The sequence below is a fragment of the Felis catus genome, chromosome A3 (assembly GCF_018350175.1).
Source record: "Felis catus isolate Fca126 chromosome A3, F.catus_Fca126_mat1.0, whole genome shotgun sequence".
In the NCBI taxonomy this organism is placed as follows: domain Eukaryota; kingdom Metazoa; phylum Chordata; class Mammalia; order Carnivora; family Felidae; genus Felis; species Felis catus.
Genome location: NC_058370.1, coordinates 81,204,674 through 81,218,469, shown reverse-complemented (window position 1 = coordinate 81,218,469; position 13,796 = coordinate 81,204,674). Strand labels below are relative to the sequence as shown.

Below are 13,796 nucleotides of genomic sequence, written 5' to 3'. Positions count from 1 at the left end.
TTACTTAATCACCCTGTATGCACTCAGCCTTCTATCTCGGTGGGCATTCCCTCCCCTATGTGGATGCCCTTCTCATTTCACATTGGTTCTGACATACCATGTTGGGCTCTTCCCATATGTGGATGTCTTCCTCACCTAGACACCCACATTTGGCCATTGCCCCATGTGAATGTCCTTCGGTGAAAAGGACACCTGTGGTTCTGATACACTGTCAGCCTGACATTCTGCATGGACACCTTCCTCATCCAGCTTAGGCTCTGATTGGGTTTTGACAGCCTACTCTGCGTCAGATGCAGAATTCGGGGTTCTTGGGGTGCCTGGTTATCTCAGAAGAGCATGTGACCCTTGATCTCCAGGTCATGAGCTGGAGCCACATATTGGCTATAGAGATTACTTAAATAATTTTTTTTTAAAAAAGCTTAAAAAAATAAAAAGAATTCAAGGGCCTTTTGGTCTTCATAGTTCTGTTCTAGAGTTATAAATATTTGGCTGCATCTAATGATGGAATATTATATGAGGACACATTGCCCATGTAAATAATGCTTATGGTTCTTAGATTTTAAAAAAGCCTACCTTTTTATTGAAAGCCTACCTTTTTATATATATTGAAAAGTATAAATATCATAAGGGCATATTTTGAACTATCAAAAAATGAACATGCCCATAAAATCACTCAAGAAATAAAATATTATCAGTATCTTAGGAGCCCTACTTATAACCTTTCCCAGTCACCCCTTATTAAATATTTTTAATCTAAATAATAGAAGTAAACTTCATTCTTTAAAATTATATGTCTCTGTGTGCATGGCTGGCTCAGTCAAAAGAGCAGTCTCTTGACCTCAGGGTTGTAAGTTTGAGCCCCATGTTGGGTGTAGAGATTACTTAAAAATAAAATCTTAAAAAAAATTATGTGTTCCAATTAGTGGCATGGTAAATAGAATGGAGCTTTAATAAGTACACAGGATTGAATATTTTTAACAACTCTATTTAAAAAATTGGTTATAGCTGTAATACCTCTTTTGAAAGTTTCATTTAGTTTGAGAAAGTTTGGAGCAGTCAGTCACTAGGGGGCAGCCTGTACTGCTTCCACTTCTTCAGAAACAGTTGCATTCTTTTGTTAGTAACTAGAATTATTTTGCATGGAGGGAAACAAATGTTAATTCAAAGGAAAAATATTTCACTATTCACATATAGGAACAAAATGGACACAGTTATTTTGTTTTCCTGTAATGCAGTTGCAAAGACAGAGTCCTTGGTTAAATCCTCTAGGAAGCCTTGCTTTGCTTTTTAGTCCCAGGAGAACATCTGAATTTGAATGCATTTGGAAGGTTTTTTGAATCTAAAAAAGCTTCAGGTAACTTACCCATGCTTTCCTCTAATTTTCTTTTTCTCCTGCAAATTTCCCCCAAGCACTGTACTAGATTCAAGCTAAACTGGAGAAAAGCAAGCAACAACTCAGAATCCAACAGGGCATTTCCATCCACTAATTTCATATGGCGTTGCTTAGTGGCAGTTCCTTTTGGTAGCACCCTGTGAAAAATATCAGAGGAAGTGTGAAAGAGAAAAGTTGGTCTTATGATTTCAGTTTTTTACTGCTCCTTTCCTCATGCCCTTCCAGTTTTGTGTAAATCTTTTCTAATTAGATTGATAAACCTTCCAGTTCCCACATATCCCTGGAATAGATGAACGCATATACTTTTGATCTTATTTATTTCTAGTAACATAAAAAGATGGTTTATGTCCTCCTTCCTGCCTACCCACTCCCAACCCCAATCCTGACATATATATAGCATGGTTTGGCTTCTTATTTCCCAGAACTTTTTATCATAATCTAATGTTATTTCTTCTTTTCTATAGATAGAGACATAGGGATCTACCAGTATTATGACAAGAAAGACCCAGCAGGTAAAGTATCTATTCTATACAACAAATTTTTATAAATGAAATATTTTAAACTGTAAAATACTGACCATTAAAAAAAAAAACCCTTTTTTGAGCATTAGGTAAATTGTAAAATTAAAAAAAAGTCATTTTAGTCCTTTAGAAAAATGTTGAGGTTGATACCTGTTCTGTATAAAATAAAGCAATATTGAGAAAATGCTGTAGAAGAACATGAAAATGTTCATTTTACTGCCGATCCGACTGATAACTGGACAGTCTATTCACGTTTATTTATCAGTGTCCCAGTAGAGGGCATTGTTAATGCGTGGGTCCCACTGGTGCTGGCCTCCCGGATCCTCACCTGATATCTGAAATAGGCATTTCTGAGTGAATGATCAATTTTCTTTATCTGATTAATCCTGTTAATCCCAGAAGTTTCATGATGGGCCAAAAGGTCTTTCTAGCTAGTTACTTCCTGTTTTGGTCTCTGTTGAAGTGGTGCTGGGGTGGGCATCCTGTATGCTTAGCTTGGTGGTTAATAGGCTAGCTTCATGGTTCTGATGACAGACTGAAGCAGCTTCTATTCTGGACTCCGTTGCAGTTCTCTTCCCTATCTGATGAGATTGTGAGCTCAGGATATTGGCCCACCTGTTGTGTGATGTAAGCCTCTGCACTACAAATTTAAGAAATACCTCTATGAAATGAAAACATCCACATTATGGCATTTTTTCACCAGCCTCTTAAAAATTTAACATAACTCATTAATCTCAACAACGTGCATAATATCCATTATATATGTGCATTTCAAAATACAAAGTATTAAAATTAAAATAACTTCCATTTTTATTTTCTTCCTTCTCTCTTCTGCCACAGTATCAGTGACAGAGCATGGTGACTTAGAAGAAAAGCATAAGCTGGCAGAATGTAAGCTTACTTTATATTTTTTTGTAATTATTATAAAACTGGAGTTTTAATATCCCTGAAGATTCAGTCTTAAACATTTTTTTAAGCTTTCTGTACAAGTAGGAAATGTTACTCCCTCCAAATTTCTTTAATTGTAAATTCCCATTGTTGCGGTATATAAACATGAGAATTATATTTCTTAGGCACTTCTAATTCAGACCTTTGAAATCTCTGTCTAGTTTTGAACAAGATCTATGCTTGTGTGAACATAAACTTTCGTAACCATATTTATATCATTTATTATATTTAAAGTAAGTATATCATATTTAAATTCTGATAATGTTTTATTATACATACCATGCCTAAATGATTAATACATATTACCCATTTTAAGAAAATAAAATTTGTAAAAAAGAACGAACATTTGTAATGATTAATATTAGCATTTTATTCTTTCTAGCCTTATCTGTTCTCAGGTATATAAATACATTATATATGTAATTTGGCTACAATGAAATATGGTTTTGATGAGTGAAATTAAATATAATTTAAGTTTTATATATAATACAGGTAGAGCTGAAAATCCTACTTGTTCCCTTGTTTTAAATGGTCAAGCTGACATTTAATTTTTTAAATGCTGTATTAGTAGCTGCAACATCAATTTAAAACCTTGTACATATGCTCTATACATCATACATTATGTTTATAGAATGAAATTAATTTTCTGAAATAAGATACATAGTAATTCTGTAAAACTTAAATGACTATATATACTATATACACTATATATTATAGGAGGATGCATACAGAACATATGCACATATGTATAACTTTTATTTAGAATTATTATTTACGAGAACTCAAAGATGAATTTATTTTCCTGATGAAACAGATATCATTGTAATGATTTAACATGTTATTCTTTTAAGTAAACTATTTTTAGTTTGTCTTAAGCTAACATTGAGTTTCTACTAAAGAATAATTTTATCTTTTAATTAAATGCATTTAAAACAAAAAAAGGCTTATCATTATTGAATTGCGGTATAGCTTTTAAAGAGGATCATTTTAAATAAAAATGTTAATAGGTGATATTTACTTTAAAATTTATATTCTGTGCATCATATTTTGTGTTATATTTCTTCCCTTGGTATATTCACTCACTCATAGGAATTTTTAGGTTTGAGAAGGCTACTTGAAATTTCTTTTGGATTGAACTTTTAATTATTCATGTGAAAAAGTTACTTCTCTGGTAAAGAATTGGTCATTTACAATTAGGTACTAGATTCACAGGACAAGGAAACTTTCCCAGGGATTCTCTGAGCCACTTTGGTTGTCATCATAAAATTATGATCACCGAGATTGTTTTGTGGTAAAAATCCTGTTCCTATGACAAAGCTTTTGAAAAGACTGTTATTTGATGATGGAAGTGAAACCCACTTCCTCTCAATTAAGGAGGTGTTTTATTTTAATCCTCCCAAGGCACACTGCTCAGCAGTGTTTCCTTTTTAAATCATGTTTAACTAACTGTAGTACATGTTTCATTTGCCAGCACGAGATTATCCATGGACACTCAAAAATAGACGCCCAGAAAAACTTCGAGACTCACTCAAGGAGTTGGAGGTATCTTTCCAAAAGTTTCAAAAATGGCAACAAACAAATCTATTTTAAAACATCTTTCAACAGCTTTAATTTTCATAAAGGATCAACTCTCCTAGTGATGATAGCTTTGCTTTTGTCTAGTGAGGAGTTCCAAAACAGTTGCATCTTTGTGTGGCATGCTGATCTTTTTTTTGTTTTGTTTTGTTTTGGACTTTTGCTTTTTTGGGTTTTTTTTGCTTGCGAATCAGAAACACTTTAACTGATAACAACAGTGTGTATAGCCAACTACATTGTCTCTTTTTCTGTTTCCTTCAGGAGCTGATGCAAAACAGTCACTGTGTGCTGAGCAAATGGAAGAACAAATATGTCTGTCAGGTAAAATGGTTTGACATGATTTTGCAGTGTTTAACCAGTGGAGCTGAAAACTATGCAGTAATTGGTATTCTTGTGTTATGATAGGTAATGGACAAAACCTTTTTAAGAGGGGATATTTCATAGTTTGAATTCTAGTCATTCTAGAACTAACATTAGACAGATTGACACAGGCCACCAGGCTGCCTCATTAGTCAGTATAGTTGTACTGATACTATAAATGCTAATAAAAATCTTTTTGGATGGTATATTTTGTTTGGATTTGTCTGAATGTTATATTAGATGTTTACTGGCATAGATTTAATCATATTTTTGAATGAAGATAAAACCATAGGGCAGAAGGTTTTTTGGCCTATCACTCTAGTAGGCATTTGTGAGTACAATGCTTATGGAAGTCAACAAGTGGACTGGAGTTAGACCTAACATAACAAGAAATTTGCTCTTATTTTTTGAACCCTCTAAGTTGTGCTGTTTAATATCATAGCTACCAGTTACTGTGGCCATTTAAAAATAACTTGAGGGGCGCCTGGGTGGCTCGGTCAGTTAAGGGTCTGACTTTGGCTCAGGTCATGATCTCATGGTCAGTGAGTTCGAGCCCCACGTTGGGGTCTGTGCTGACAGCTCAGAGCCTGGAGCCTGTTTCAGATTCTGTGTCTCCCTCTCTCTCTGCCCCTCTCCTGTTCATGCTCTGTCTCTGTCTCAAAAATAAATAAATGTTAAAAAAAAAATTAAAAAAAAATAAATAAAAATAAATTGAAACTAATTAAAATTAAAGTTGTACTACCCATATTTTAAGTGCTCAGTAGCCGCATATGTCATATGGACAATATAGATACGGAACATTTCCATTACAGAAAGTTCTGTTAGCACAGTTTGGGCCTAGACAACAGGAGCTACATCTTGAATGGGTCTAGATTCAGGACATAATAATTAGTTGACCTTGGATCACAAAATAATGGACAAATTCCTCAACTTTGTTTATACACTTAAGAAATACTAGTTGCCTAGAAAAATTAGACTTGTTTATGATTGAAAGAATCATTAAGTTATATTCTACTCATACATGTAATTGAAGTTACATGAGTACTACTACTAATTATAACTTTTATGGAATTGAATATCCTGTATGGATTTAAATACTGACTTGTTTATAATGTGATTTATTTTAGGTCTGACTACTCTTGTTTGAGGTTTAGGGCCATGGCTGTATCCATAAATCTACAACATTGAATTTATGGTTATTAGGAACATATCTTAACTGAATATTTGAATATGGGCTATCATTTCAGTGGAGTCTAGTTTTTCCTCATTTTTTGTTTAAACTAGTCTACTTTTATTCATGAAGGTAACTATTTAGTTACCTCCTCAAATGGCATGAATTATTATTTTCCAGAGCATGTTTGCTAGGCTGAATTAATATTATTAGAAGCATAATACTTTTTAAATTTGATTTAGGAATGTATTCAAAGGGTGAAATTACGTAAAAACTCATAATTCGTTTTCACTAAACTTTTAATCAGACTTTAAGACTTGAATACAAAATATGCTCCAGAAAGTTTTAAACTTAATACAACTCAAATTGTGCTTCTCAATGCCATTACTCACCTTAAAAGCAGGCTCAAAATTATTTGACTGGAGGGCAAGCCTACTACCTATAGTAAGAGGTGTGTCTTGTGGCCTCACCCTTACCATCGCACAGGGTAAGTTGGAACATGTCAGGCATCTTAAAGTATGCAGTGAGGCATCCCAATAGGCAATCCTTTTTAAATAGACGTTATTGCATTTTAATTTTTAAGCAACTTTGTGTGTTTTGTATATAGGTGGAATCAGGAGAAGGACACCCCTCACTATTGAATTAATTCAATGCAGAAAAGGAATTTTCATGATAGAATATATATAAACTTTTGTAATTTACGTCAAACTGACAATAGTGGTTTCTTAGGCTGTTGTACCAATGAGTCACTTTTAATATTTCCAATGGAATTTATCCTTCTTTATGTTCTGTCATATTTTGTGGTTTATTTGTGTGATTGATAAGTTAAAATAGTCCTTTTAATACCAGCACATTCTTGATATGATGATCTATTTTAGTAAGATAACGTGACCTCCACCCTGCCCACTAGTCCAGATTGGTCCCACATCTTTAGGGCCTTTGAGAGACCTCCTAACATTATCTGTCCTCTTCCTCAGTTTCTAAACAAGACTGTGAGCTAAGTCTTCTAAAAATATGTGTATGTGTGTTATCCTAAAGATCTCTTATATTACAGTAAGTTAAAAATTGTGTGTTCAAGCTAAATTTTTAAAAGGATCCCCTTAACCTTTTATTAGTTGCAAAATCAGTGCTCCCCAAGCTACTCTAGGGTCCTCCTTTTTGTGTATTATCCAGTGTGGCAGCTCTAAAAATAACATGTGCTTAAATTTCTATTAGTAGTTTTCTCCATATATTTAGCCCTAAGATGGCAACAGTTGACCACGACTATTCTTAAAGAAGGGATGAAAAAACTCCCTCAATACCTTGGTGTTAATAAAGTTGAACTCTCAGTCTTTGACTGTGGCCACACCTCAACTGATATAAATTTTTTACCCCCCAAAATGGCAAATTTAAGACTTATAGAATTTATCTTGGTTTTCTTCTTTTTAAGGGATCCTTATTTCTTCAGAAGGTCCAATTGTTTGGAAATTAGCAAGGCAACTACAGAAACATAAAGTATTTCAGAGGATACAGTTTGAGCTTGGATTTTCCCCTCTATTGAATAATGAGATTTTATAGTTGTCATAAAAACCAACACTTAGTTCATGTTGTTGATCCAGTGACCTGTAAATTGTACCATTTAAAAATAATTCCCTCCACTTGCAAATTCAAATCGGTTTATAAATCAAGACTTACCTATATATATGTCTGTAGGAAAATTGTTTTTTAAAGTTGGTTTTTCAAACTAGGCCTATTCCTAGTTTGAAATGCATTTAAAAGTATGAGATGTAATTTATAGTTTTAGTTTTACTGGCTATCAAAATATTTCTCTCTTTTGGGGGCTGTTTTCTAAAATCATTTTATTTTAAGAAAGTGTTTAATAATTTCCAGCTTTGAATTTTTCTTTTTTTAAAAAAAAATTTAATGTTTATTTTAGAGAGAGAGACAGAGCATGAGTCGGGCAGGGGCAGAGGGAGAGAGGGAGACACAGAATCCAAAGCAGGCTCTAGGCCCTGGGCTGTCAGCACAGAGCCCAACACGGGCCTCAAACTCACGAACCGTGAGATCATGACCTCAGCCGAAGTCAGACACTTAACTGTCTGAGCCACCCAAGTGCCCCTCCAGCTTTGAATTTCTTAAACTATTTTACAAACTGTTCATTTTACAAATATTTTACAAAGGGAATGATAGTTTCAGCATTGAGTGACTATTAAATTGTGTACAACTATGGTGGAATTTTTCAATTCTTTAAATTATTGTGAGTCAAGTCACATTCATATTTGCAGGTTATTGCATAATTATTTAAAAGCAGTGTTATTAAGATAGATGTAAACTCACACATGTTGATTTTAGATTAAATTATTTGAATCGTGTATGTACAATCAACTACAAAAATATACAATATAGTCAGCTCTACCCTGATTTCTTTCTATAGCAGTTCTGCATTTCCAGGTACAATTTTAAAATGCCAAGAAAAGATAATTTTCTTTTTTTAGTTCTTGTAATGAATGACTTGCCATGCTATGTAAAAATACAAATTATTTTCTAAACCTATCACAGATAGATTGTGAGTTTATGGAACTCATTTTATCATAATTTTCTCAGTTATAGAATTGATAGCATCATTACCTGATCTTTCCTTTCATCCGATTGTATGAAAATCAGTTTGGTTTTCTCATAAAATAACAGTTGGCAAACCATGATGACTTTAAATTACAACTATTAGAAACAGCATATTACTTATATAAAACTTATCACACAATATTTATTGACTGCCACCATTATGGGATGCACTAAGGAAGTGTAAGATGTGGGTTGAGTCCTCAGTATAACCTAGTCAAGGAATATAGACACATGAAATCACTAAGACACTGATGAGTGCTAAGTTGTAGGATACCAAGTAAAAAGATAGTAAAGTTTAGAGGAAAGTAAAGTTTAGTAAAAAGATAGTAAGAGTTTAGAGAGAAGGCATAGAGATTAGCCTGGGAGTGAGATGTAGGATAAAACAGGAAAATTAGAGGCGGTCTGTATAAAGAACAAATGAGATGGGATAATTATTTTCTGGAAGCGCCATGCCAAGGGGTTTCTGGACTTGAAGATGCTAAGCACAATACTCAGTAGAAGTGGGGTGGCTAGACTGAGAATAAGGGGATTAAGTGAGAGTCTATATCTGGAATGATGGCATCTTCCTCAGCACTTTCCCCTCTCTAGCAGCTAGGTATATGTCTCTGTGTAACCTGTTTAAAGGATCCTTCTCTGAAAAAAATATATTTTCCTTCCCTCCCTCCCCTCCCCTGCTGGCCCAGAGCAAAGGATACAAGTAACAAATTTGGTAGTTTCCTTTGAAAAGGTAGGTGTGCCAACCAATCTCCTTACAGTGGAGTTATAAGTTAATAAACCTGCCAATGCATAACAAGCTCCCAATAAATTTTTAAAGAGATTTACTTTTAAATATAACCAGAGAGCTACAGATTATGATGCTTTTGAGGGAATTCTCCATCTGTAAATCTAAGATCTAGGAGTCTGAGTCTAAAACAAACAAAAGATAAAGAATCAGGGACAATGCAATAAACAGAAGTAAATTTGGGGATTTAAAATTAATCCCCACAGAGATGTAAGAGGAGATGTTGCATCTTTGAAACAAGAATAGGAAGCTATTTTTAAGAAAGGGATATTTGGGAAACGGGGAAGGAGCTCTTGGGAACTAAAAATATGACAGCAGGGGCACCTGGGTGGTCTAGTCGGTTGAGTGTCTGACTCTTGATTTCAGCTCAAGTCATGATCTCACAGTTTGTGAGATGGAGCCCTGCGTCAGGCAGTGTAGAGCTTGTTTGGGATTCTCTCTCTCCCTCTTTACCTCTCTCTCTGCCCTTCCCCTGCTTGCATGCACTCTCTCAAAATAAACATTAATTAAACAAAATATGACAGCATATTTTAGAAAAAAATACTAGAAGGATTGAAAGATTAAGTTGAAATGTCTCTCTAGCACAGACCACAATGACAAAAGGACATTTTGGTGAACAGTAGGCAATAGAAGATAAGGAAATTAGGGTATTAGGCCGGAAGGTTTAATATGTAAATAATTAACAGGAGACAGAAGGGAAGAAACAAAAAAATGATAGAAGAAAAATTCCAAGAACTGGAAGGTGCTTATTTCCAGTGTGAAAGAACTCAGTGACTGAAAAAAGGTCAATATTAGAGGCCTATTTTGTGAATTTTAGAAAACCAAAGATGAAGAGAAGATCCAAAAGCTTTCAGAGGAGAAAAGAAGATACGTACAGAGGAATGGGAATCAGACTTCCCAACAACAACACAAAGACAAAACAGTGGGATGATGCTTTCAAAATTGTGAAGGGAAGAGATTTTTAGCCTAGAGTTCTATGTGTAGAATTCTAAATTGTCTTTCAAGCAGGGACATTTTCAGACTTGTTAGCTCTCAAAAAAATTTACCTACCGGGTACTTTTCTCAGGAAGTTATTGGAAGGTGTGCTATTCTAAAACAACAGAACAAACCAAGAAACAAGACTTCTTAGGAAACAGAAGATCTTACATAAGAAAGAAGTGAAGAGAGGGTCCCTGGGCGGCTCAGTCAGTTTAGCAACCGACTCTTGATTTCGGCTCAGGTCATGATCTCATGGTTCATGGGTTCGAGCCCCACCATATGGCTCTGTGCTGACAGTGTGGGGCCTGCCTGGAGTTCTCTCTCTCCCCCTTCTCTCTGCGCCTACCCCACTTGCATTCTCTCTCGAAATAAATAAATAAATAAACTTAAAAAAGAAAAAAAAAAAGAAGTGAAGAGTAATCTTTAGAATGATAACTGTGCCTTAGACCTAGAGAGCAACTATTCCAAATAGGGGCAGGGGACAGAAGGTTCTACTAGGAATCTTGGAATGAGGGAAGAAAAGGAAGTGATAAATCTAATATCTGAGCTGATATAAAATTTTAAAGAATAATGGATAAGAGATAAAAGATACAAGAGAATTAAATCTTGATTCATGATAATAAGCAGTCAATAGGTAGTGACTAAAGAAATAACATATGGAAGACATTGCTAATTGCTTGCCTAGTATCTATTTTTCTTTATGAACAGACACTGTTGTTCCCAGTAGCAATGTGACCAGTTTAAAGTACTCAGTTGCCCTGTTCCCCATGAAGTTGGAGGTGGCCATATGAAGTAGCTCTGGCCAAAGTAAGCAGAGGTCACCAGTAGGATCTACATGAAAGCTTATTAAGGGGGCCAGACTCAATTGTGAGGTGCCTTTTCAGCTTCTGTTCTTGGATTTCTTCTAGTCTGGATCTGAGATATGCCTGAGGGGCAGGGGTCTGCTTTTGACCATTTTTTTTTCACTCAAGTACAAAATATATATATATATATTTTGTATCTACCATATGCCCAATAGTATTCTCAGTGCTGGGCATACCAGTGAACAAAACAGACAAAAATGACCAATATTTCTGTTCTCCTGCAGTTTACATTTCCAGTAGGGAAATAGTCATGAAAATATTAATAAGTACAATATAGAGTATGTAAGAAAGTGAAAACTGTTAGGGAAAAATAATGCAAGAAAGATAGGAGATATGTGTGGGGGATGGTAGTGCATGATGGGCCTGATATTTGGTGACCAAGAAAGGCCTCACTGCAATATTATGTGATTAAGACATGCAGGAGTAAGCAATGGAAGACAGCTGGAGAAGATGTTTCCAGGTCGAGGGAATAGCAGCCTGAGATGGGAGTATACCTGGCATGTTTAAAGAACAGCAAAAGGTCAAGGTGACTAGAATGGAACGAGCAAGGAGAAGAGTAGTAGGAATTGAGAGGCAATTAGACACTAGTTATATAGAACCTTCTAGGTCTTTGTTAGGACTTAACTTTTACTCTAAGTGAGATGGGAAACCCTTGAAGGATTTTTGCGCAGAGGAAGAACCTGATCTAATTCACTTTTCAGCTGGATCACTCTGGATATTATGAAGGGAACAAATTGAAGGGAGTGAAGGTAGAATCAGGGAGATGAATTAGAAGTCTGTTGTCATAGTCCAGGTGAATAATGGTGGCTTGGACTGGATGATAGTGATTGTGATGTGAGAAGTGGCCAGATTCTGGGTATATTTTGAGTTTTGAGCCATCAGAATTTGCTAATGGATCAAATATGGGAGATAGAAGAATGGAGTTGCCATTTACTGAGATGAGGGAGATTCCAAAGAGACATTTTTGAGGGAAATATCAGGAGCTCAGTTTTGGACATCAGTGTTTAAAAGGCCATTAGATATTCAAGTGGAGAAGTCCAGTAGTTAATTATAGTAGTCTGTAGTTTAGAGAAAAATCTGGGCTGGAGAGAGAAAATTGGGAGGCAGCCACCAGATGGTATTAAAGCCAAGAGATTGGTAAAGATCTCCAGGGAGTGAGTGTACATAGAGAACTAGAGGAGGCCAAAGGGCTGAGTTCTGGAATCCTCCAGCATTTGGGGATTGGAGATAGAAAAAGGGAAAGATGGATCAAGGAGACTAAAAGGAGTAGACAGAGCACATTGAAGGGAGTGTGGTATCCTGGAAACTAGGTTCCAAGAAGAAAGTGAAGTGTTACTATTATATAAGAAACCAGTAACAAGATGCCTCAGAGGGACCATTGGATGGAGTAGCATGGAGGTCATCAGTGACTTGCATAAGAGCAGTTTCAGTAGATGATGTGGGCAGGAGCCTGACTGGAATATACTTAAGAGAAAATGGGAGGGGAGAAATTAGGAATTAACAATGTAAGAAGGAATTAACAATGTAACAAAGGAAAAAGGAGAAATGGGGCAGGAGCTTGAGGGAGAAGTGTAATCAAAAGAGGTTGTTATTTCTTTTTTCAGATAGGAGAAATAACCTCTGTTTCTGTTGGTATGCTAATGGAAGTGATCCAATAAAGGGAAGAATTGATGCAGGGAAAGGGGAGAATTGATTGCTGGAATAATGTTGACAAAAAGCCACTTAATAAAGGGGGAGAGATGGAAAGTAGGTGCCTGGTACCTGATGATATCATGGACCTGCCTTATCAGCCATGGACTGCCTAACTGCAGATTTCTGGTTCTATGAGGAAAAACTAATCCATTCCATTAAGTGATGATTTTTTTTTTTTTTTTTTTTTTTTTTTTTTTTTTTGGTTTTTGTTACATGCATCTGAATGCGATTCTAAGTGACAAAACTTGTTTAGAAATGTGGGCATAGGACCAGAAGGAGCTACTATAAGAGTTAAAAATGGTCCCATTTGCAAATGGGATGAGAGGCTCTGGTGGGATTAGGCAGTAAACAGTTTTTGGTTTTTGTTTTTATTTTAGAGAGAGCATGCGAATGGGAGGAGAGCGGCAGAGGGAGAGAGAGAGAATGAGAATCCTAAGCAGGCTCATGCTCAGTGCACAGCTGACGCAGCGCTGTATCCCACGACCCTGGGATCATGACCTGAGCTGAAATCCAGTCAGATGCTCAATTGACTGAGTCACCCAGGTGCCCCAGTAAACGGTTGTTTTAATTCCAGGTGTTCTTCGACATTTTAATAATTTATACATGTATTTCTTTAATTTAAATCTTTTAAAAGTATACCCATAGTGCTTCTGAGAAGCAGATGTCAAGCTATACTAAGAGGGCGCCTGACTGGCTCAGTCAGTAGAATCAGTAGAACATGTGACTCTTGATCTCGGGGTTATGAGTTTGAGCCCCACATTGGGCATAGAGATCACTTAAAAAATAATTCAAGATTAAAAGAAGATGTACTAGGAATGCAAGAGGTTTATGGGGGAGATGTGAAAGATAAAGGAGGAAGGGAGAAAAGTAGGTGGGAAGAATCTGTTGACTGGGATGCTGATCTGAACCCTGT

The 13,796-nt window shown here is 35.7% G+C and overlaps 1 protein-coding gene across 5 annotated transcripts in view; it reads left to right on the top strand.

The window, feature by feature from the left end:
* Positions 1 to 13,796, top strand: part of WDPCP (WD repeat containing planar cell polarity effector) — a 381,708-nt gene that overhangs the window by 93,599 nt on the left and 274,313 nt on the right. For 4 of the 5 annotated variants that reach the window (XM_045054268.1, XM_045054270.1, XM_045054269.1 and 1 more), the window contains 4 exons: positions 1,858 to 1,905; positions 2,755 to 2,805; positions 4,334 to 4,404; positions 4,699 to 4,758. In XM_045054268.1, coding sequence (XP_044910203.1) covers positions 1,858 to 1,905; positions 2,755 to 2,805; positions 4,334 to 4,404; positions 4,699 to 4,758 — 230 coding nt within the window. Of the gene's footprint in view, positions 1 to 1,857; positions 1,906 to 2,754; positions 2,806 to 4,333; positions 4,405 to 4,698; positions 4,759 to 13,796 lie in introns of those variants that run through there. The other variant, XM_019827284.2, reaches the window with a different exon arrangement.